The sequence below is a fragment of the Empidonax traillii genome, unplaced genomic scaffold (assembly GCF_003031625.1).
Source record: "Empidonax traillii isolate 1590-97213 ecotype Southwest subspecies unplaced genomic scaffold, ASM303162v1 scaffold108:size1079785, whole genome shotgun sequence".
Taxonomy (NCBI): Eukaryota; Metazoa; Chordata; class Aves; order Passeriformes; family Tyrannidae; genus Empidonax; species Empidonax traillii.
Window position 1 is genome coordinate 534,948 of NW_020955301.1, and position 26,162 is coordinate 561,109.

At 42.9% G+C, this 26,162-nt stretch overlaps 1 protein-coding gene across 2 annotated transcripts in view; it reads right to left on the reverse strand.

Moving 5' to 3' along the window:
* RNF38 (ring finger protein 38) overlaps positions 1-22,236 on the reverse strand; it is a 103,570-nt gene extending 81,334 nt beyond the window's left edge. Inside the window, exons 1-2 of one of the 2 annotated variants that reach the window (XM_027882619.1) lie at positions 9,526-9,584; positions 7,501-7,585 (exon numbers count right to left, since the gene is read on the reverse strand). In XM_027882619.1, coding sequence (XP_027738420.1) covers positions 7,501-7,549 — 49 coding nt within the window. In that variant the 5' untranslated portion in view covers positions 7,550-7,585; positions 9,526-9,584. Of the gene's footprint in view, positions 1-7,500; positions 7,586-9,525; positions 9,585-21,984 lie in introns of those variants that run through there. The other variant, XM_027882618.1, reaches the window with a different exon arrangement.
* Positions 22,237-26,162: the final 3,926 nt, after the last annotated feature.

The window sequence follows — 26,162 nt, forward strand, 5'->3', positions numbered from 1 at the left end:
GAAGAGGCAAATATTCACTAATTTTTTAAGTTGGACAGTAAGCAGAAGTTATGTATCAGAAAGCTTAGAATTCCAGTGAAAGTTTATTTGGAAAACCTGAAGGATGTGGCTGCCACAATAATTAAGTACAGCAATTCCCTGCAGTGAATCCTTTTGCCTTTTCCCACCAGCTCAACTGCAGATGCAAGATATGAATTCTGCCTCCAGCACTTCCACTACTGCAAAAGCCCATAAGGGCACAGTCCATCCTTCTTTTGTGACACTCCCTCAATGAGATATCAATATATTCACAAGAACATTGTCAGAACATATTTATTTTGCCCCTGAAGAACAAAGTTCTTGGAGAAGAGAGATTGTCCTACCACATCCAGGAGACTTTTCTTCAGTGGCATTGTTTAAATCTTATTTAAAAAATTTACACTGTTATTTCCAGTTATTTACCCTGAGGGGTAACTACCACACGGAAAAGATTCTTTTGTTCTCTCTTTAAAAGACAAACAAAGCAGACATGAGACATATTTTTTGGTATTGCTAATTTCTAGGAATCAGCAAGTTGATTCAACTAGTGGACAGAACCCAAGCTTCTCAAGTAGATGCAAAAACAGAGTCTAAAATTGGAATACAGATAACAGCTGGAAGCAATCCTCAAAGGAAATCACTAGATTTTTGCAGACTTTTAAAGATTTTCTAATCTCTATCCAACTCTAGTGAAATTATAACTTTGTACACTCTGGCTTGACAGCAGCATTTTCTATTAGGATACTTCTTAAGAATGACACAGAAAAGAGGCAATCCCAGCGGTGGAATGTGGAGTGGACACATTCCCAGAAAGCAGGGGAAGGAGGGATCAGTAGATTTGTAAGCCATTTTCAAGAAGCAGTGATGGGTTACTATAAAGCATCCTAATTATTCATGGCAATTAAAATTAAGGCTATTGACCCCCTTACTTATCATTTTAAACAGGAAAAATCATTTAAGTAACTTCATAAGTACAAGCAAAAAATACCTTCAAGGAAATAAAAAGAAAAGCAGCAAGACAGAGCTATGAGTGAAATCAGCGGGAGCTACCTGTGTTGCAACCTTTGTCCCCATTGCCAGGGCACTGCTTCCACATTTCCAGAATATCCTCAGGACATGCTCCGTTCAGGAGCAAGGAGGGCAGCACACTGTCAGTAAAGCACATGCAGCAGACATGACCCAGACAGTTCAGCACAGACGTGCAAACTTGCTTGCTTAAGTGTGGGCAGAACTGTTCAGCTAAGGAGCGTCTATCCTCATCTGTCTAGCATGATTCTGCAATTAATGGAGGACAAGGCCTTAAAAGTTTCAAAGCAATCCTCATTTTCTAGTCTATAAAAAACCAGTAACAGACTCGACCTGGGGTCAATTGGAAGACAAATACAACAGAATTATGACAAGATTTAACAATAGCAAGTGAGGGGCAAATAAAGTGGCTGATGAAATTCAGTGCCAGTAACTACAAAACAATCCATACAAGAAGAAAAATAATCCCAGCTACACTTTTGGACCAAAAACTTTCTTTTGCTTCCTGCCCTTAAATGGAAATGTTCTATTAGTTCATCTGTTAATTCTATCAGAAGTTCTGCATTGAGAATTTCATCAGAAAAAGACTGAAGAACAAGACTGAAAATGAGATACACTCAGGGTTTTCCAGTACCTTGAAAGGTGCATTCTTAAAGGACTTGTATTTTAAAGTCACAGAACACTGTGGTAGGTGGGGGTGGGGAGGGGCAGGAAGACCACAGACTTGGACTCCTCAGCTTTTAAATTAGATGACTGAGTGAATATCATGAGTTCCAATAACAAGGATCAAGAAAAGCTACTCACTGTTCCTTGAAAAAGTCCAGTCCACTGAACACAATGTGCCTGACAGGACTTCAGACTCAACATCCCTGACCAGGACTTCCTGAATTAGGTAGTATGATGGGACAGGTACAATCTAGACTGTCTTAGGCCTAGCCTGTATCTGACAAAACAATAACAATTTGCTCCAAAAACCACTGTTCTCCTTCTACAAACACCCCTCCAGACTTCTAAGCCAGTTGCAGACAGGCTCCAGGTTTTGGAAGGCACTTCAGTACTTTCATGCGTTCTCAATAGAGCTGCAAGACAGACCATGCCATCCATAGTGGGACTGACAGCAGTCCTTCTTGGTAGAAGACACCCATTAGAAGACATTGCGTGGCTTTCTGGCCACAAGCAGTTCTCCACAGGTTTAGTAGTCCGATCAGACTGATAAGTGCCTGAACAGGTCAAAAGAAATCTCCCAATTCCAAATCAGAATCCTTATGACACTGTCTCCCCACTCTGAAAGTAGTCTGCTTGACTACCAGTTTTTCTATTTTGCACCATCTCTTTGCAGCACTTTGCAAAATACAGCCTCTCCAAGCACAACTGCAATGTAAGTAAAAGGACTGTAATGAAGAAAAAAGCATGGCATGTTATTTCCTGGTTCTGAAGCCTGATATCCACCCTATGATTTTCCTGAAACATGACCATGGGCCAGATGTTGATTTCTAGCAGGATACAAGGATTGAGAGAAGACTGAACATTGTTTAGATTGCACAACACCTAGAACGTGACAGATCCTTCTGAGCTCAGATGCCTGCAAACTGAAACCAGAAGAAAGAATACCTGATAATGTTAGGGTGCAGAAGTCAAGAGAGAAGAAAGCATTTCCAGAGGAACTGACGTCTTTGTTTATCTTCTTCCTCAAGATACCCATAAGTGATGGATGGTAAGACAAGTTGGAATGTAGGGATTCATTATTAGGGGTTAGGATCTGAGTATCAAGGAAATAAACAATGTTATGTGTGACCAAGACTAAACAATGGAAAAAAGGAACTGAAGAGGACACTTCCCAGACAGGCTCAACCTGTCTCATACTAGAAGATTTCCACTTCTGACAATAGTGAGATGTTATAATGAGTTCAAAGTATCTTTTCAAGAAAGCACAGCACAGAGCAGCAACTAAAATACGTGCTCTCAACAGAAGCAGTCTCTTGGAAACCACCAGAAAGATTGAAAGCCTTGCTTAATGCTTCTAATAGTCCTAGGTCGAGATCTTCTTTCAAGACCTACTTTGAGAAAGAAAAGCACAATTCAGATTGTATAACTCAAGTACTATCAAAAGCTTGCTTCAATAACCATTTAATGTCATTTCTTCTAGAAATAAATGACTAAGTCATGCTCTGGATTTCTAGACACAGATCCTCACTTGTCTAACTGCCAATGTGTCTACATTATTTTGTAACAGATGCCACATCTTATGATGGGAAACTTGTTTAGTTTTTACAGGAAATTCTCTGTTTCTCTCCAATAATATCGACCACTCTAAAAAGCTTATGAGAATGAAGACTAAGTTGAAAATAACTGTGATGTTAAAATGTTTTTAGTGAATGAACAGTTCAGCCGTGAGAAAAAAAAAGTGCAGTTAGTTCTGTATGATAGGGTTATTACACTTCTATGAAACGATAACATGCCTTTGATAAGAGCAATTCAAGTTTTCTGCCTTTCACTCAATAAGAAAGAAAAGCTGTCTAATATTCATGATATGCATGGCACACGGTTTACATCATACTTGACTGTGCATATCAAGCACTCGGCAAAAAGCATCAAGCTTGTACTAGTACTGTACAGAAGGAAAGCAGAGTCTGGTAAAAATTACATTCAGCAGCTGAGACTGGTATTTACCAGCCTGCAAGCTTAGGTTTTGCAGTATTATTTGGGGTTAGGTAGGAAAGATCAGCACTTCAAAATGAGAGGTCTTCAGCTTCAGTCCCCTGAATTGTGAGGATTACTCTAAACTGCAGTTACAGAGTAGAAACCAATCAGTTCTCTTGATTCATGAAAAATCTGAGTCACATAAATGAAGTTAAGGTCAAAGAAATACCTTCACATTGAAGCCACTATGTCTGTGAAATTTTTAATTCACATTACTGGAGAGCTCCATTCAACAGAAAGTAAAAACTCCTTTTCCTGAAAAAAACAAGTTTATTCTCTTTTTCTCTCCCTCCCAAGTTCCCAAGTATATGTTCCTTCATCATTGATGCCATCTCTATCATTATTTCCACATAAATATAAAAAACAAGCAAATAAATGCCATCACTATTTACTTTTACAAAGCACTTACCTATTGTGTTTACTGTGTATACCCCAGCAGTCCCCTAAAGACTACCAAAATAGATCACAACAGGTACAATGGATGAAGAAAGGAGGAAACAAATATCACCTAGAAGTTACTACACAGACTGAAAAGAAGTGGTTGCAATCTCTTTCCTTATTTCTTGATCCCACGTTACAGCAGCCCTACCAATGAGGGAAACAATTCCAGCCTTCTGACACACTGTATATATGCACCTGTAAGAACACCCAGAGACCCTGGACAGGTAATTCACCTCGGTTAACCCCTGCTGCTAGTGTTAAATTCAGAAGTTCATTCATCTGTTTTAGGAGTAAGGGGATCAGAAGCCAGGTGACAATGTGCAGCTCTGCTCTTCCAGCTGCAGATTAAAAGTACATGAAGTTATGACCCTAGAAACACAGTTTTTAGGACCTTCCTTATACTGTTCCTATACAGTTAGTTAAGGGGTGGATGCCTGGCTCAGAGCTTCATGACATGAATTAGAGAAAGCACACACATACAAGCCAAACACTTTGAGAACTCTGAAAAGACCAACGCTGTCCTAATCGGCCTTTAAGCAACCAAAGCCAGTCAAACACTCAAAAAAACATCCACAAACCAAAACAGCTCTTGCAGCATGTCTTGATCTCACTTTCTTCCTCTGTTTTGCCACAAAGGTCACACAGTACCATACTCAATAGAAAGAGACTGCCCAATATCGAAACACTTCTAGCAATGGATGCAGACAGTGCTCTTTAGAGTAAAGAGACTCATCATCACGGTGAAAACTTCATAAAGGGACCACCTACCTAGGAGTTCATGAAAAGGTTCCATACCCATTCATTCCAGTGAAAAACTGATCCCCTCAAACAAAATTTATAAAATTTTCTTCAAACAATACAGATGCCTTTGATAAGCCACAGCATTTTGGAAAGGCTCAAAACGGGCCAACTTTCACCACAGTACAAAATAAAAGATGGGTCACCTACAGCAACACCAACTGTTCATTACAAATACTAGAGTGTATCCTTGACATGCAAACTTAGTGCTACTCGGAAAGGAGAACTTCCTTATAAGCACAAGGCTATTGCCCTTTCCTCCTTACTAAAATCCCCTTGCACTCTTCCACAGACATGGTTTCACTGTTGTTTATTACTCTCCAGTCCTGTCAACAACACTGCTGACCTCCTTCTGTCCTTGTGATGGATGTGACTGCCTTCTGAAGTTTACTCTGAACATCACAGCCATTGACATTTGGCCACAAGATGGGTATTAGATAGACATAATCCACTTAAAAGATTCTTGCAAAAACACACACAAGAATCTAAGTACTGCATTTACAAAGACAATAGACAAAGTGCAGCAATTTCAATCCAGTGACAGAGCAGGAGGTCAGTCTTAAGAAGATTTTACTGAAAATCACAGATTAGTCTGAACACTACTCTTTGCATTTCACTTATATAGCTGGATTATTTCTACATCTTTGTTAGTCCTGCAGTTGCTTTGTCTTTGATGTGGAAAAACAAAAACTTGCCACAAAAAAAAATCTAAAACAAACACCACCACCACAAAACCCCCACAACTTTCTGGAAGCCTTCAGGGTAAAAACCTGAAATCCCCCAAAAGCTAAGCAAAAGACACAATATTCCAATCTCTCTCTACATCAAAAGGTTTTGGTTTAGCATTTTATTTTGAATTTGATTATTTTATTTTATTTACAACTCCAGACTTTTCCCCCATGCCAAACCCTTAACTATATATAGTACCTTAAGATTTCTGAAAAGTGAGTAATCTACAGAACATAAGTAGGATTCATAGCCTATTTATCTAGATCCTTCTGTATATACGCATTTCTTTATTCAATATAATGGCTGCAATGCAGTTAATTTTCAATTTTAGATGCAAGCTGTAGGATGAGAAACTCAGAAAAACCTGCTTTTGGTTTCAACTACATTGCCCCTTTTCAGCTGCAGAACTAGCCTAGGCAGCAAACTGTTTAAGTCATAAGCAATCAGAAAACAATACAACATGCTGAATTTACCCTACTTCCCTACTTTAGCTTTTTCACCCAGCCCTTCACACACCTCATCTTGCTCCAGGACACCTTATGGAAAGCCATTTCCTCCTTCAAGCAACTGTCCTGGAGTTGCGACAAAATCATGACAGCAAAAATAACACATACATATAGGCAATGTTTGTCTGTATTGGTTACCCGCGTGAATAATTCCAAATTTTTTCGATGCCATCTTGTATGGGAAGGTTTTGGTAGCTGGCTACAGGGGCTAACTTCTGTCAGAAGAAGTCAGAAGGTTCCCCTATGTACAAAAGAGACAGTGCCAGCCAGCTCCAAAACTGCATAGCCATGGCCATGCCCAAGCTCATTAGTGATGGTGATTGCAGCTCTGAGGTAACATATTTAAATAGGGGGTAAAATGCCTCACAACTGCAGCCAAGCAGACCTCAGGGGCAGTGAAGAAGGAGGAAGGGGAGATGCTCCAGGCACTGGAGAAGAAATTCTCCTGCAGCCTGTGGCGAAGACTACGGTGAGGAAGGCTGTCCCACATGGCAGATCCCACACGTGAGCAGGTGTATGTGCCTAAAAGGGGCTGGAACCACGCTGGAAGCCCACACTGGAGCAGTTCATGAAGGACTGTGGTCTATGAGAAGGACTCATGCTGGGGAAGTTGGTGGAGGACTGTCTCCTGTGGGAGGGACCTCATGCTGGAGCTGGGGAAGAACATGAGGAGGGAGGAGCAGCAGAGACAAAGTGCTGCAAACTGACCACAGTCCCTGTTCCCCATTTTCCTGAGCCACTCAGGCAGAAGAGGCAGAGAAGTCTGAAGTTGAAGTTGAACCTGGGAAGAAGGGAAGGGTGTGGAAAAGGTGTTTCAGGGTTTGTTTTTATTTTCCCTATCCTTCTTGGCCTTTTCACTGGCAATTAATTCCATTAACTTCCCCAAACCAAGTCTGTTTTGCCTGTGACCGTCCTTATAGACCCTTTTGTCATACTTTCTCTTCCCTGTCCAGATGAGGAGGGTGAGTGATAAAGTGGCTTTGGTGGGCACCTGGTGTTCAGTCAAAGTTATCCCACTGCAACATAACCTTCTTTCTCCACTGGATTTTATTTTAGTTTCCATAGTTTTTCATTTTTTATGTTTTGCACAAATGAACTGCATTCTGAAATTTTCTTCATATCTCCTATTTCAATAACAGGCTACAGAAAATTTTCAGCTCGTGATACTTTTTTTTTTTTAACTTAGTAAGGTATTTCATGGCCTGGTGATCTTGCCTGGCTAGTTATCACCCATTCTCAATCTGTTCCACCAGGAATTCCCACAATCCCATCACACTCTTACCTTTCTCAAGTAAACAAGACCCAGCTCTCCCAAACACTCCTACTACCATAGCTCCTTGTGCTCCAACTGATACTCATGGTAACATCTGAAAGCAAAAGCAGCAACACAGATGCACGTCAGCCAATACCTGTGACATATCCACATACCTCAGCAGTTTTCAGCTCTTTTTCTAGCAACTTAGCAGCAAAAATACCCCTTCGATACGAAAACTTTGAGAACGAGGACAAGTTACAGCAGTTATATTCAGGCTCCATGGTCACTTCAAGTGACCATCTTCTTCTAAGGGGAACTGCTATCACCGGTATCTTTATAGAACTGAGGAGCCCCCGGTGGTGTAGAGGAAAACACACTGCACTGTCACTGCAGAGACCTGGGTTCGATTCCCGGTCGGGGCCCCTCCCCGGGCAGATGGAGCTCGTTAGCCCGTAAGGCAATCCATCTATGTCCTGAGGACCTCGCTGCCACCGTCCAAGCGTGCTTGGCCCCGGCAGATGAACCTCAGGATTAAAGGGTGGGCTCAGTTCCGCGCACACTGTGTCTCACCTAAAAAATCCAATGCGCAGGCTGGAAGGTGTAAAAGACCTTCCTCGGTTCTTCGTTCACGAAGAGACTGGCCATTATAGAACTGAACAAACTACCACTGTTGCTTTCAGTGAAGGCATACCTCTCTCCAGTCCAGAACACAGGGTTCTCAGAGTTATGCATTGAGTATATACACAGATTTTTAAAAAGTCTAGTTTTCCTTTAGGCGTATTTTAGTTGAAGCCAAGATCTCATGAAGTAGTCTACAGAACTGGAGTTGTGAACTACACAACAGTGCAAAAAGAACCCTGTAAGTTTACAATGCATTCAAACACACATGATTCTAGGAACTCAAAGAGCCAGTTTCAGCAAACCCCTTTTATACTTTAAATAATGCACTGAGGCAATCTGAAGTGAAGGAACGTGGCCACTGCCAAATGGCAATCTTTTTTAAGAGATACAGAGGTGACTGTTTTATATATGCAGTATCTAAGTTTGTGTGCCTGCCTGTGAGCATTCCCACATGCAGGTGCTGTTTGTCTCTAGCAGCAAACAAACAGAAAATATACACATCAAAAAAAGGAAAAAAAAAAGTTAGAACCTAAGACACAGGATTTACCACGAGTCAACTCGTTTTGAACTCTCAAGCCTTCTCTGAGATCATCAGTATGTTAATAACAGTAATAACAAGTGGGAAAACAGAGAAATTTCAGCAGAAATGTAAAAGTATATGTAAAGGAGAGTCTGAACGAAAATGACCTTGTGACTGTGAGGTACCATCTTTGTTTCAACACACTACCTTTTTCAACTTCAACAGCCACTCTGTCATCTTCAAAGCAAAACAAAGCCTTCTAGAAGCCTCTCTATCCTAAGGAAGATCAATTGGACTCCTAGAAGTCCACAAGAACGTCTCTTCCCTTCACAGATTTCACAGTACAAGAGTACATTTGCCTCTCTAAACACAGGCGTAAAGACTGAAATCAGCAAACACAGACCAGCAGATCACATATTAATTCTGTTTTCATGATACTTGATCTGCAAAAGTTGAAGTATGACTGCTTGTGGTTGATGATGAGAATTATGTCTACACTTCTGAAGACAGTAAAGCAAATCTACTCCTCAAAACCTGCCTCCATCTGCTCTGTTTCACAATGCTTTAGGAAAAGTAACATCTGCAGTGCTTGGGTGAGTAAATTTAGAATTCAAGCTCTCACTACTCAGGTTTTTTCAACACAAATATGCTGTAGTGAGAGCAAAACTCCCTGAGTTCAGACTTAACCAGAGATCAAACTGTCACATTTCTTTTTTGTATTTACACCAGCCAAAGTCCACTTCTCCTTCTTTTATAAGTAATAAATTCATAATGATAGCAGCTTGCTTCATGTGAAACGCCTTTCTTGTTACCACCAAAAAAACCTGAGTTCTATGCCCCAGGTTTGCAGTGTTCATACACAATCCTCACAGGGGGTCCAAGCAGTTGGAAGAAGATTGCATTTTATTTGCCAGTGCTGAGAATCACTTTCACATCCCAGAAAAGTGTCAGCCAAAGGTGTTTCTCCAACCTCAGCCTGCTAACTGTGTTCTCCAGTGAGACCCACCTGGAGAACAGGTAACTACACATCCCGGTGTCCCCTCTCCTAAGGCTATGTGATGGCTCTCCCATTTTGATGTCACAGCTCCAATAAGGACATAAAAAACATCAGCAGTCACAAGAATGCTGAACGTAACAATCTGCAAGAGGTGCAGTTCAGCCCACCAAAGGATTTTTACTGCACTTTGAAATTTGTTCCTTTAGAAACAGCCTTGAAACGCACAACCTTAACTGGTTTGGGAGGTAGCAAAAGCAAGGAAAAAAGCCTGGAAAGCCATGAGATCAATCCAGGAGATTCCAGCATGACTCCTTAAGTGAGCTGAGAGAAGCACCAAATCTTTAAACACAAGTAGCAGCAAACCCAAGGCGCAAGAGTTAGGCAAAGCAAGACAAAGTCATAAAACACAAACATTTTATATGAAATCATCTCTTAATGTCATCATAGTGACTGACTGCAAGGAGGAGGGGCTGGTAGCAACTTCAGCTTTCAAGCATCTGTGAGCTGGTGGTCTACATAAGAGAACAGGCAAGTGCATCTGTAAGCCACAATTCTCCAGGTGCTCTGTGTCTATAACCCAAGAACATTCGGGTTATCAGAGCAAAATGTTCATATCAGTGACCTACCCTGTTTCCCAAAATAGGACAAACTCTCCCAGAATGAACCATTCGAAGTCACTGTCATGACTGAGAAGACCACTCTTGCCCCTTTAGCTATACTGATTAAGTTAGCATAGCATAGCTGGGTAGCAAAGACAACCCCAAGCAGTAACTCCAAAGATACTGCATAATAAATATCAAAGCATGTCACTACACAGATATTCAGCAAGTCATACCAACTGTGCTGAATGGTATTAAAAGTATTTTCAGCTATTGCTGTCTGCAGAGATCATAAAATCTTTATCAGTTATTCTAGAACTTCCTCTTAAAGAGATGCAGTAAATCTTAGACAACATTTCTTCTTCAAAATTCTGTAAATTCGAGATCTTTAAAGGATCAAAACTAAAAACAGTCCAGGTGGCAAACATTTTCGTATCTCTTCGCTGGCCAATCCACCTTATTTTGAAAATCCATAGAGACACAACAGGCCTCCAAAACTAGACACAGTGCCTTGAAAGCAAAGCCCTCCTATAGCCTTATACAGTGCTAGAATGCTCTCCTTGCCTTCCAATGCAAACTGACTGCTTCATTACTCCTCTCTTTGTCACTACTAAACTTGAGAGGCAAAATACCCCAAAAGCAGCAAAGGGAGGAACACAAAGGTAAAGAAGAAATGTTAATCTCTCTGGGACATCGGTGGCAAACAGAAAATGCAGCATCCAAAAAAATAGGAAAACAAAAACGTGAGCAAACGCAGAAATGTCAGAAATGTTACAGAATAGTAAAAGAAACAAATGGCACAACTCTTTGTTTTAAAATGCTTTAAGACCCCAGCCTGAAGACTCAGTAATTCCAGAAAAATCCAGTATCCTCTTCTGCTTCACTACCCACCTTACCCACAGCCACCATGCAGCTGGTTAACGAGGTACAGACGATACTTCAGTTAATTCACAATTAACAAGTTCGTAACAATATGGCCAACTTGCTCACTTTTAAAATTCCCTTATACGACACAGATGTTTTATGACTGATCCTCAAAAGAAATCAGTCATTACATGAACAGGAGAAATAATGAAAATCAGTGCTCATGGATTTTTGTTCTGTATTTTTATGTTTTCTCCTTGGAGTAACCAGTTCGCCTCCAAATCCTTTCACTCACCATTGCCTGTAATTCTTTTGGTTTCCCTAGCCCTTGATATCCTCCATTCTTTCCTGTGGCCCTGTAAGAGAGACCGTACACTGCCGCTATTTGGAAGCAAAACACTGTCTAGCTGCCCAGCAACTACTTATGTCCATGGGTCAGTAAGGCAAACAAAACAGCATCAGCTCCCTTCAGAGTGTTTGCTTCAGGGAGCAGTCTAATTTATCTGCTACTTAACCACTGATTTCTTGTAAGTCTTTTCAAGAAACTGAAAAGCCTCCCTCAAGAAGCTATTTACAGAGAAACAGGACTTGGAGAATCAGTATGACAGCTTTACATAAAATGCTAATTTCACTTTTACATGGGAAGGCAACCTGAGGAGGTTTTATACCAGCTTACTTTCTGCTACACTCATATTTTATATTATTGACTGGATTCTTGTTTGCACCATTCTCCCTTAAAAATACTACAGAATATTTATGCTGTAGTAGAGTCATCACATCAAAAACACTGGTTCGCTAACAACTAACAAAAAAAGATAAAAACACATCAGTGAATATATTTTTTTATTTTTTTATTTGTTCACATTTTACATATCCTGCAAGCTTGGAAAAAACACCTCCCATTACTGAACAACACATCTCTCAATTCATTTATCCGGCACTTTCTGAGAAAGTGTACCAAGTATGACAGCAAAGAGACAAGACTAGGACTGAAAAATAATGAAAATTAAAGGGCATACAGACTGCTGGTATATAAACCATCAAGTAAGTAAGTTAGAAAGAAGGGCTGAGAGGCAGAAATGTAGCTCTGCTTTAAATATCAAGAGCTACTGATGCTTTCCCCAGAAGCATTTATACATAAAACACCCATCACAAAAGGTGAGTGGGGAGGAAGCATGTTAAGATGATCACGGCAAAAAAATCAAATTGCTGTTCCTTCTCTATTTACAGTGCCTGAATCAAGCATCCCTGAGCCAAGGTTAACGTGCCCACTACGGTCATACAAACTTTCACAGGCTGGGAGAAGACTGCTGAATGGCACTTAATCCAATCCCCTGAGACCAAGCCAATTTAGAGTAGGCTACCCAGCACCTTGTCTGGCTAAGATGTGAACATCTCCAAAGCTGTAAATTCCATCATGTCTCGAGTTCTCTGCTCTAGGGGGAAAAAAACATTCTTCCTAATAATATCTGCTAGAAATTTATTTATTCCAGTCTGATTTTATTCCCAGCCTCTTGCCCTAACAGCATATAAGAGCCTGGTTCTATCTTTTCTTCATCCTCCCACAGGAAGAGGGTAGAGGGCACTGGGATCTCCCCTGGGCCGTCTCTTCACCAGGCTGTGCAACTCCAGTTTCCTCCACCTCTCCTCACAGGTCACAAGCCCTAGACCAAACATCAGCTTGGTGCCCTCAGTCGAGTTCTCTCCACTCAGTATCTGCCTTTTCCACAGAGCTGCTGCCCACCCATTCCAACCCCCTGTGGCAAACAGCTGTGCTGTCCCAGTGCAGACACCTCTGTTGAATACCAGGGCCCCAGTTCTCCAGCCTCTCAAGGTCCCTCTGACTATCACACCCGAGCCCCAACACACTGACAGGTCCTTTCTGTAGATGAACTAGCTTGAGGACCCCGTTCCACCAGAGAGGTATGTTGTTCAATAAAAGTGGGTTTTTCCAAGTTTGTAAGGTGAGAATCCTTGTCATTGTTGTACCATTTTTACAGTATTTACCACTTTTACAGCTCAACCCTAATCCTTCCTGTTCAGGATGCCATTACCAAATAAAAAGCTGCCAAGGTGCAACAAATTCTTTATTTTTTCTCAGTGTTCAAATTCTTCATTAATATTTTTTTGTATCTCATTTCATAAAAGCCGGATCTCTAAGGGTACAAGAGACTGACAGTGTTTTAAAAAACCAAATTAAGTTTCAATGAAGAATATTTTTCTGACTGTCTCACTCTTTTCAACTCCACAGGCACCAGTGTAGAACAACAAATACATCTTGACTCCCGCTTTCTTGAAATATATCCCTATAAACCATAGTTTGCTGCTTTACTTCTTTACAAGCATAATCAGAGATTTGTTAAGTTTGAAGACACCACCAGTGTCAAAAAGCCTTCATTCCCAAGCTTCCAAAAATCATAACAAATTTCTGAAACCACTCAGAAGACTAACCTGCACCCAACCTCCAAAACAATCTGCAAAATCAATTTACAGATCATACAATAAACATTTCATGTCAACTTTCTCAAAAACACACACACAAACCACAAGGATCACAGATTCACAGGGTTCCTGTGCCAAAAGGCTCAATATCCTACAACTAAATCTGCATGGTAATTCTTTCCAAAAGCTACTGCTTACTCCTGCTTGGCTTTGTGCCATATCAACTTACAAACGGGAAAAAAGTGATGCTGTGGAAAAGATCTGCACAGAAAGCTGCACAGACTTAAAAAATGTAGATAAACACATTTTTAGGGGAATTTTTAAAAAATCACTTTAAAATGCCAACCTGTAGGCAGGGAGGAAAAAACCCACCACAGTTCAGATCCTTCAAACCTGTGCACAGGCTCTTCCCAAGAACAGAAGCATCCATGTGCCTAAAACTGAAACTTCACAGAGCAAGAATCCAAGCAGACAGTATACACAAATCTGTAATATTTTCACTTTGGAACTTGAATATACATCAGGTGCAAAGCAGTAAAAGACAAAGAGGGGATAATTCCCAGCTGTGCTGAAAAAACAGGCAGCAAATGTTTTCAAGCCGTATGTTGCAGTTCTGTAGTGTAGATTCAGTCCTACAGCACAGGAGCTGTTCACGTATTCCCTGACAGACCAAACTGTTCCATATACACAGCTAATGTTACTAGCCTTACTTTGTGGTTTAATAACCATTTCTCAGGCTCTCATACAGCTAGAAGCTAAGCAAACAAATACAGTATATGGTTTGTAGCAATATTTAAATTATTCGAGGGTAGTATTCCTAACAGGGAATTTTGCAGGCACGCGGATTATGGAATATTTTAGTAAGATTCACAGAATTCATACTTCACTCCTCCACAGACTGGCAGAAAATATGTAACGTAACAACCTTCCTCATGCCCTCCTTCCAAGAAAATATGCACAAACCACATTTTTTGGGGGGGAGCACAGACCAGTAGTGTTATAGTAAAAAGTACAATTGCATTATTCATGAAGAACATCAAAACCAATCACAAACACCATCTAACAGTTTAAGTAATGCTCCTAACTGATACTGGCTAGACATCTCTGTGTGACAGTTGTATACATTACAAAAAAGAACAGAAAATACCTGAAAGACTTAGGTAAGCTTTTCAGGGCTTTGTTTTGTTGGGAGTTTTTTTGGTTGGTGTTTTTTGGGGGGTTTGTTTGTTTGCATTTTAGTTTAGTTTGGGGTCTTTTATAAATGAAACGATGGAGTATGTTTCCTTTTAAGATTATAATTTCCCATTTGGGATTATCCTGGAAGTTAGCAAGCAAGGCCAAATGCTTAAGAGACGTGAGCTTTGAAATACCACACTGTTTAAGTGAAGGCTGGTTATTATGACAGGCTATGTTCAAGGAAACCAAACCAGCTGCCAGACAACGAAGGAAGCAACACAGATTATTTGTGTGGATGCAGAACCTTGGTCATTACAGAAGAAATTAGAGAAACATCTTGACACATTTTCCCACCAAAAGACTGATAACAGATGTTACTACTTCACACATCATGCCTGCAAGGGGCTTGCATGAGAGGCCGGATGCAGAGGCTCAACCTAAACACGATGCCAGGGATAAAGGGAACAGCTGCTGAGTTGCCAGACTTAGGATGCCAGACTCTTTAGTGAGAAAGATCTAGAGAAGAGTGTTTTAAGAATGAACATTTGGAGCATGTGTGTGCATTTGAGAAGCTCGGAACACTACACTGTTCTTGCTTAAAACAATTCCGAAAATACCTATGACTTAACTATTTCAAAAACCACTTCCTGCATCTTTCCTTGAGTGAAGTATGCATTCTTTGCCCTACATTACACATCAACTCACTTCCTGAAGGAAGTTTTATTTTAAGTCATCAAAGCATGAGAAAAACAGTATTTTTCCCATCAAGAATGAAGAATCTTTTCGTTTTTCAGGGAATTCTAACAACCCAACATTTACTGTACTTCACATATACAAACATGAAAAGAAGTTTAGAACAAGCATAGAAGAACGAAACAGAAGGTGTTAAAAAAAATTAAAGGCACCAAGAAACCACAACATAACAAGAAATAAAACCCAGTAAAACAAAGGTGGGAGAAAGCAACACCATCATATTAGGACATTCCGGTAAATGGAGCTCCTCGTGTGTAGAGATTTAACCATGACTAAGTACTAGAAGCCCTCAATCACTCTCCCCCTTCCCCAGTGGGGTTCGGAGGAGAAGTGGGAAAAGATAAAACTCATGGATTGAGACAAGGACAGTTTAGTAATTGAAATAAAGTTAAATACTACAACAGCGATAATGACAATTATAATGAAAAGGGAGATAAGGGAGATAAGAGGGGTTGGGGGCGGGGGAATAAAACCCAAGAAAAACAAGTGATGCACAATACCACTGCTCACCACCCGCAGACTGATGCCCAGCCCAGCATGCCTGCAAGGAAGAAAATTAACTCTATCCCAGCCAAAACCAGGACACTGAAAACTTCATAACCCGCTCTTTCATTTTGGTGTTCTACCTTCTTCTTGTCCCATCCACATCTTGCATCACATTAACACTGACAACTCCTGTGTTTAGATGACATATCTCCATCTGAACTTCTCATATGAAGCACCCAAGACCATTTAAAATAACTGAGGTGCAAGAACTAAGAAAAAAAAGTTGCAATGCTACTGGTTGAAAAAGTCTGAAAGTCTATCTTTCTCAAGGGAAAAAAGACCAAACGCCAAACCATGCGTCAAAAAGATTCTGTGTGCACATGGATTTCATTTTATTAAGATAATTTGAGGGACGAAAAAAGAGCTTTATAAGCAGCAAAACTGAATATAAAAACGTAAGGGAAAAAAAAAACTGTTTTTTAATAGAACACTTCTAGAAGTAGAATAGCTTTTACAAGAATTCACAACATTCTCAATCATGCTTATTAATATTCTTTAACAAAGTTTATCATTTTAACCTTTCTGTGACAAACTATGTTGAGAAGAGTGTTGACTTTTCCGTATCTACACCCATCTGAAAGCACTGGTGAAGCAGTGAGTCTGAAGCAGAGGGTGCCCAAAATCCACTCTGCTGCCTAACTTTTTATTTCTATAGTAATTTCACTTTGGAAAGATGTAGAGCAAGGCTCAAACAGCACATATAATGCACCTTCAATGCCAACTTCAGACGGACATGAAAAAGTGAATGTTGTAGCATTGTCACCAAATCCAGAAGAATCATGCAGGCTTAAGAGGGAAGTGATCGGACATGAACAAAGCTATTACACACACATGCATACATAAATATACCCGTATTTTTTCATGGCATTCCTTTTCTTTGAACTGAGACTATACTGCACCACTGAGTGATCAATTATCCGTTATTAGTTACCTTATGTGAGAGGAGACCATTATTTTCAAAACCATAATTTTCAAAAACTCTGACCAAAAAACTGTACAAGACATCAGATCTAAATTGCTTTTCATCTGGCAAATCCATGCCATCTTCACCAATGCCTGTGGAGTAGGAAAATCAACACACACATTGCCCTTGCTCTACGCAACTAATAACTTTTAACCAAGGCAGTAGCTAACAAAAGACGTGTGAGTTTACAAACCAAATCAATTGCCAGATAAATTGCAGTTCTGTATTATGTTTTTTTCTGTGGAGCCCCAAAAATTCACAGTCCTTCCAACAGCTGAAGGATCAGTTTCAATAAGTCATCCAGTTTGAATCAACAGATACTGAAAATAATCAGTATCTTGATGGCTTAGACCAAAAGGATAATTTAGATTATTTCATAAGCAGATGTTGCAAGGCAGAGCATGCATTTCAAAATTAAGGGCTTATCTCTGGTATTTTTTCTATTACTGAACTGCAATTTGTACTTCAGAAACAATTTGGAATTTTTCATTCCCATGATTCTGCATATTTTAAGTCTAGAATACGCCAGATCAAACAGGGATAAAGTTATTCACACTGAATGAACTGCAATAAAAATATTTCCATATTAATTTTATATTATTAATTTTCCTTAAAATAGATTTATTTCAGTTTCGCACTAAATACTTATGTTCGGGGCAGGGTGGGGGAGAATATGAACATTTGCTAACATTCACTTGAGCTGGCTAGCGCTTGCACGTAAAAGGCATACCTCTAAAGAACTATTTCAAGCTATAAAATTACAATTTCTAGTTCATACAAGCACTACATATTAATTTATCAAAGAAAGTCAGTGAAGTAAAAAATAAAAGTGATAGAGCAGTCACACAAAATGACTTAAAATGCACATTATCTGAAAATAGTTGTTAAAGAAGTGCATTTGCATTTATTTCCCAAATTAATACTATAAATATGCAGCTCATATCTCTTACAACCAAATTCCTGAAATAAACATTTATTGTATGTCTGCTAACATTAATTCCATAATTACTAGACTCTAAGTACATCTACATTATATAAAAAATAAAGCATTCTATCTTCCTTTATAATTCAAAATAAGCAAAACTAATATACCAACATTATAATGAGTAATTTTGACATGCTAAAGGTAATTCTAATCTAGTATCCAAAACAGATTAGTTCTACCCAACAAACACCAGAGTAAAAGGTTTACAGTATTATGGTAATTCTAACCAAGAAGTACCATCAGAACATTTCTTTACATCGCATTTGGACCAACTTAAAATAAGGGTGCTGCAATGCTAGTTTCCATTTTTGCTGCGGTTTTTGTTTGCTTGTTCTTTTTTTTTTTCTTTAATCTATCAAAATCAAACTCTTGAAAAGCATCCACATACGGAACGTGCTTCACTAGTTCTCACCAAGAAGTTATCTTTCCATCTCAATTTCTTTTATATGGTCATAAAGCTGTGAAGGCATCACCGTGTCATAAATAAAAAAAAAACTAGCATCTATCTCCAGGCATGCCAGAATTAAATATGACTCCCACTGCAAAGCCACAGTAACTGCTTTCCAGTTTGAGAACAAAACCACAAATACCACACAAAGATGGTATAACTATGCACAACTGCTGAAGGCATAAAAGTTTACATGCATTGAAATGAACATACAATTCTATTACAAGTGTTTAGCATATACAGCACTAGGCACAACTGCTATGAATTCAGCTTTCTACTGCACTTAACTGACACATCGGTACTATCTGTACAAGGAAGTCCAACTCCTCACATTTCACAATCATGCGTATGTTTGAAAACTGGCACTGATCCTTTCAGCAGAAATTTCAGCTTCTCCAACCTGAAAGACTGAGCAGATGCCTAGCTATCTGCCAAAATAAGCACCTTCCCTTACCCCTCTTAATATTCTCTGGTAGGACTTAAGAGACTTGTGTACACCTTAAACAACTACTAAACTAACTAAAGACTTTGCGACGTAAGGAGGGCAAGCAATATTAATTAAATTTAGCGAAGTTCATCAGACGACATCCAAAGAGCTGATATGCATGACAGAAATGTTAAAGACAAAAACTGTTTTCACCAGTTGCACCGCATCTTAAGTATAGCACAAATTTCAAAAACCATCTTTCCTTCCCAGATGTTGAAAAACTTGAAAACATTAATACAGACCTTAAAGAGAAAAAAAAAAAAAAAAAAAGATGAAAATATGCAGGTACCCCAGTGGAGGCAAAATACTTTACTGAAGTGTCTCTTAAGATGAGGATCAATTTTCTGAATGACACAAACCATCAGCTCTTCACTGCAGCATTTCTGGTCCAATATCCTTTCACTAATTTGACAGCAATAAATACTTTCCATTCTGTTGACACACACTGGGTGGAAAACACAAAAGAAACAACACAAAAAAGACCCACCAATCACTGAACGTTTTTCTGCTGGGGGAAAACACAGAGTAAACATTCTCTTAACCTTGCATTTAAACTACAGTAATTTCACTACCCCCTAATGTCTGAATACCGGATCACAATACAGTTTTTTTATCAACAATTAGTATATTAGGACCATCAATAGGTGGTGACTGCTGCATCAAGGGCATGACTAAGAGGATGCTCAGCAAAACAATCAAAGTTCAACCCTAATGCCAGAGTTTAGTGCATCATTTTTCCCTCTGATGACAAATACCTGAATGAAAAAGGCAGACCTTTACAAAGAGTAACAGCCTTTGCCTTCCGAGGAAAAAAAAGAAAGCCAACACAAAACCCTCAACGCTTCTCATCCCCTATCTAGAAATCCCCTGTATTTGTCTGTAAATTATGACACTATTTCAAAACTAGAATATGCATCACAGATCATACTATCTGAAAACACGCTATGTATTTTTGAGACAACGACCAACAACAAGCTACTACTAACAAGCAACGACTAACAAAAATCTGTTGCTGTGACTTAAGCATACTGTAAAACTTAACCATGCAACTTGGGCGCCTGCAAGAGTTCTTTTGAGCAAACTGGTTCTGGCGATTCCAATTACCATTAAGCACAGGACTTTTAAACACAGGATCTGGGCTAGTGAATACCAAAACTTCAGGACAAACCCAAAAAAGCCCCTTCTCTTTCTGAAGAATAAAAAACTCATCATTCCCTAATCCAACAGTAAGGTCTTCGTACACCAGGCCTGTGATGGATTCATTATATGATAAGGGTTACAATACTTTCCTCCACCATGATTTTTCAAATCATGGAATATACAAAAGCTTTTATATCCCAACAGTAGCATACTAGGTCAATTTGTCTATCGGATTGTTAAGAGTTTAAGAAGATTAGGAGTGGTTTTGAGATCAGGCTTTAAGATAACGTTATCATCTACACCAGGAATGTCCCATGCAATTTTAGAACAAAAAGCTGAAATAGAGCTTCATCAGGTAAAACATCTATTTCCAGATAGCCTACACTGAAAGAGTATTTTTTTCCTGTGTATGTTATTAGGAAGGTCCAGGACAGACTAATCTGCCCTCTGTGTTGTGTGCTCTCAGGACACAGCAAAAGAAATTTCTGAGCTATATAATACAATTCAAAGGTCAAAATTCACGTTTTCCCTCAACTTTTTGCACTGTAATCCTTTAATATGCTGTCAATCATGAATTTCAAGAGGAGCTTGTCTATAAAACCTACTTCATTTCAGAGCAAGTTTCCTATCAGAGTAAACGCTCACACTGCAGACTCCTGTAAATCACCCAAGTGCCCAAGACATAAGCACCACTAAAAATAAATGCTAAGAAAAGACTAATTAGACAGCTCGTTTCTTTAGCCTCCAGGCCCAAACAAGGATGTCTTGTTTTCTGACCTTCTCCCATACCACTTCCTAATTACTAACTTCATATATGCATAAACAGCTTCATGCTGGCTGCCATTCACAAAGAACAGATTAGGAAAACATCTAAGGCCCTGGTCCCGAAACCACACAGACACGCGTTTAAATATAAGCATGTGGGAAACTCCAGCGCAGCCTTGGAAGCAGCTCTTGTGTTTGACTGTAAACAAGCACATCAACCCATATGCTGAGACCACAGTCCTGGAAACATCCAAGCTCCAAGACGAATGAACCACATGTCCACGACCAGCTCCTCGGAGAGACCCAGCTGCGCGGTTGTTTTTAAGGGGAAATCCAAGCACACATCCAGGGGGCTGCCGATGAGGGCCCCGAAGGCACTCAAAAAGGGGTGTCTCACAAGGCATCAGCCTGACTTGCAAACAGCATTTCGGAGCTCCGCGCAGGAACCTGAGGTAACCTGTCACTGTGCCCCGGGAATTCCCGCAGTTAACGACGGCCCGCTGCGAGGGGCGGAGCCGGGCACGGACACATCGCCCCATCACACACACACACACACACACACACACACACACACACACACACACACAAATCCTTCCAGGAGCGGGGCGCAGCGGGCAGGCTGCTGCAGGCCGGCGGCCGCTGCGCAGAGGAGGGGGGGCGGCAGCAGCGGCGAGGCCCCAGCGCTGCCCAGGGCACATTAAAGTGCGATGAGGCAGAGGAGGCGCGGACACGGCCGGCAGGAGGGCGGGCGAGCGCGATGCCCTGCGCAGCGCAACTCCTGCGGCTGCCCGGGCTGGCAGGGGCGCGGGTCTGGGGCGCGCTGGCAGCAGCGCGACAGCCGGAGGCGACCGCCCGAGCGCCAGCACTGCGGGGCCGCCCGCGCTCCGCACCGCCGCATCCCGACCGGCCGTCGGGGGAAAGAGCCACGGCCGCACCGGCCAGCGGCGCAGAGGCGGCCCCGGGTGCCCCGCGGCCGGCCGGGAGACACACGGCCTGCCGGCAGCGCCGCCGCGACCCGCCCCGCCGCGCCGAGAACGGCGCGACTTTCTCCGCCGTCCCGTCCCGCCCGTGCCTCCCACCCGGGAACGCACCCCGGGCGCTGCGGAGGGCAACTCCGCGGCCCTGCGCTCCGGCCTCGCTGCCACTCGGGGCAGCCGGACGCCCAACCCCGATCCCCGTCCCCCGGGGCCCCTCTCCCCCTCACCTGGTGGCGGAGCTCTGCCGCCCGGGGCGCCGCGGGGCGCGCCGTGCCCGGCGGGGCTGCCCCGGCCCTGGCTCCGCGCTCCCGCCTCCGGCAAGCTCGGCCCGTGGAGGGGCGGCGGCGGGCAGAAGGCGGCGGGCGGCGGCAGGCGACCGGAACCGCCGCTCATGGCGAGTCCCGGGAAGCCGGAGCGGGAGCGGGTCCGCGGGAGTGCCGGGAGAAGGCAGGCAGCCGAGGGGGAGGTGGAGGCGGCGACGGCGGCCCCGACAGCGGGGGAGGAGGCAGTAGAGGAGGCGGGGGGCGGCGGAGAGGAGGAGGAGAAGGCAGGCAGGAAGGGGGCGGCGGAAGAAGCCACCCATCTGCCGCGCCGGCCCGCCTCGCCGGCCTGCCGGAGGTGCCGCTCGGCGCCGCTCTCCCGGCCGCGCGGAGCGGCACCGCGGTCCCGCCGGCGGGCAGGGGCGAGGAGCCCGGCGTCGGGCTGTGCCCCGGGGGATGCCGAGCGGGCGGCCACCGGCATCCCTCGCCCGCTTCGGCTGGCCGGCGGCGACCGTCGCCCCGGGAGCAGCCCCAGCGCGGGGGCGGCGGAGCAGTCAGAGCCAGCGGGGACGCGCGGGTGGCATGGGCGGCGTGGGGAGCCTCCAGCCGGGGCGCAGCCCACTGCCGGGCAGGGAGCGCCGGTGCCGAGCCGTGCCGGCTGCTCTAGGGGAGAAGCTGCTGCCGCCGAGGTGGAGGAAGAAACCTCCCCGCCTGCTTCCTCCCTCCCTGCCTCCTTCCCTCCCTGCCTCCAGCCCCAGCGGCCCGGCGGGCGGGCGCGCTCGGCGCCTCCCCAGGGCCTCTCTCCGCTGGCAGCAGCTGCCGCAGGGCGTGACGGCCCGCGGGGCGCGCACAGCCCCGCACTGCGGCGGAGCCCCCGCGGGACAGCGGCAGCGGGGTCCGCGCCGGGAACCCCGGCGGGCCGCAGCCCGCCCCGGCCGGACCCTGCGTGCACAGTCCGGTTTCATCCTCGCCCCGTCCCGCCGCCGCGGGCGCTTCGCCCTCGCTGCGCGGCTCCGCGCACCGAGGCGGCACAGAGCCCCGGGGAGGGGGCGGCGGGCAAAGGGGCAAAGGTCGCGATGGATGGGGCGAGCCGGCCCCCACGGGCACGTGTGGGGAGCAGGGACCGCCCCATCCAGCCGTCAGATTGGGAGGCGCCAGCGGGGGGCGGTGGGTACCGGTCCCTCGCAGGGACACACCGCGCCTGCCCGGGTGTGCAGAAGAGGCAGGGATGTCGCTGAGCTCCTTGTCACGGTGACGCCAGATAAACAGCATTTGTCGTTGCCAGATAAACAGCATTCTGGCAAATCCGCTGGCACGGGAAGACGCCAGGAACGCAGCTAAGGGTTTCTCTGAAAGGAGAAAGGGAAATGCCTCTTGGCGCGGCGCTGCGGTGCGGTGAAACAGCTGCGTGTGCCGAGCCCAGCCGGCGGGCTTGGTTCTCAGGAGGAGTAAAATAATGGGAGAACTGACACATGCACAAACAAAGAATCACATGGAACTTTACTACCTAGAGCGGTGCTCTTGCTGTCATCAGTGGAACAACAGCAGTTCTGTGCCGACGGATAATTAATTTCGTTTTCCCCATCACAGCAGTGGCGCTTTCTCCTGTGCAGTGCTGCGAGTGGGACAGATTTCCATAAATCTTGCTTTTGCCGGCATTACCCCACTGTGCCACCCTTTTCTCTCACGCATTTGGTTGAGATTTTCACCCGGTGTGGGAACAGGTAACCGAGACTCCCCAGACGATTAACACCTCAGGAACTTGTAGCAGACTATTTACATGATTCTTGTGTCCCAGCAATTACATGAAGCCATTCAAAGCCTTTCTTGATTTGTTTGCTTTAGCTTCATGGAGTGTTAGGTCTCCAGCCCTGAAACAGGAAGCGACTTCAACAGCTCCTGTCTGATGAGTCTGTGAAACGTGAAGGTGTCAAGTACTCTCCTGTCACATCTTCACCTTTCTGAGGTGTCTGCACCGCTTTCAGATTGCTGCTATAGGGCAAGCACACGCAGCCTTCGTGAAACTCGTAGCAGTTCGCAGCTGGCAGAAAGAGATGCAAAAGCCACTATTGCTTTATGATGATTCATTTTTCACTCACTTCCTGGGGGAAATTGCTTCAAAACTACTCCCATACTGAAGGTAATATCTAAGACATTTTGGCACAGACTTCCTTTTTTTTTGGTGAGCCCTCCAAAAACTGCAGATTTAAATATTGGAGAATTTTATACTCCAGGAGAAGATGTGAAAATAGCATCAGTTCTTCAACTAAGACAGTCTTTGTAACCTTTTTGCGTCTAGATTGTGTTTTAAAAGTAAGCAAAGAAAATATATTTCTGCAATATGAAACTACGTCAACTATTAATCAAACGTGCACTCCATACTAGAGGCTCTCTGGAAGTTCAGGAGAATTGTTTCTGTGCAGTATGAGGCAGCAGTCTTGCAGACGCATAACCTGACAGTTGTGGAGCATTGCGCTTCATTTACTTCTGGAGCTGAGGAATTCCATTTTCCTATCTGCTGTAAATTTAAATAAAGCCTTTTCAAGATAATATTATTGCAAGAGCTAAATCCAGATTTTTTTTTTTTTAAGTGTTGTTTTGCCCAAGTAGGACAATAAGAGCTACTATTTTTAGTCTAATACCTTGTTAGGGCAAGTACCACATTTGGAAAACCAGCAAGCTTTTGGCAGTGTACAGAAAGCCTTCTTCAGATCTGCTTAAAGTCTTCAGGTACTTAGAGACAAGGCTTTATCTGAGGTTTTAAACAACTTTTACCTCCTTTTTCTAAACAGAAATCCACAGATGAATGTCCAGAGTTACACTCCTTGATAATTTATGTCAAACAGATCCAGGGAATAGTTATAAAAAGCTCTTTGTTTTTTCTCTTAGTTTCTTGTGACTTTTGTTTTAAAGTTTGTAAACTTGAAATACTGCAATGATCAGAGATCTGCTGCATTCAGTGTTTTAGGCTTCTTTTTCCTTGAGGTGAATTCAGACCTCACTGGTTTGAGTCAGAACAATCATTACAAGAAATCTGACACTGATGCAAGCTCTTTTGCAGAACAGCAGTGCTTTTTTCCCAACCTCATAGCTAATCCTACCTAAAAACAAACACAAAATTGGAGTCTAGATTTCTGTGTCTCCTGGTCTGGCAGAATCAGTCATATGGTATAATTCTCAACTTCCTGTGACACAGTGTTGGAAGCAGTGATATAAAGTATATTGTTTCGTTAAAAATTGAAAAAGTTAAATATCCACTGTGCCCAAGGCATCCCTTAAAAGCTGATAGCAGCTGGTGTTTAAGATTATGAATAAGCCAGATTTTGCAATGATATGATTTTTACCCTGAATTCTTCATTACCTCTGTTTCATCTCTCTTGGTGCTGCTGAAGTGCCTGATTATGACACAGAGAAAAAAAAATCTAATGCAAATAAGACTGCAAGAAGACTTCAAGTTAGTTGAAAAAAACTGATTGAGGACCTTGAAAACTGACCTGTGGAAGGCCTCGAAGGCATTGGGGAGTATTCACCTAAAGGCATGAAGCAGCCTGTAACCCGGGTGAAGGCCTCCAAGGGGAGGATGTTAATGAAGCGTTCTTACTTCAGCTACAGGAAACATCACACTCACAGGCTTTGATCATGGTGCAGGGCTTCAGCCACTCTGACATCTGCTGTAGAAGAAGCACAGCAACTTGTAAGCAGGCCAGGAGACTCCTGGAGCGCATCGAGGTCTTAATCTTGGTAATAGATAGTAGCCCAACCACAGGAGGAAAATGACAAGAATAATAAGAATAGTAAGAAGGGCTTCTGCAGGTATGTGGTCAGAAAAGGAGACCAAGAAAATGTAGGACAGGAGAACTGGTCTGACACAGAAAACTATGAGGTATTCAACGATTTTTTTTGCCTCAGTTTTCAATGGTAAACTTCCCACATCTCACAAGATCTTTTTATCCAATCTAAATCAACTCTTTTTTGGTTTAGAGTAACTCTTCTGCAGTAAGTCTTGGTTTGTACAGAAAAAATATGCAGTTCAATTTAATATATGAAATACCAAATGGGAGGGACACTGCCAGCAGGATAGGTGATTTCATCATTCATCTTACTTTATCACCATCAGAATGTCTTTCCTCCTTGCAGTTGCTGCT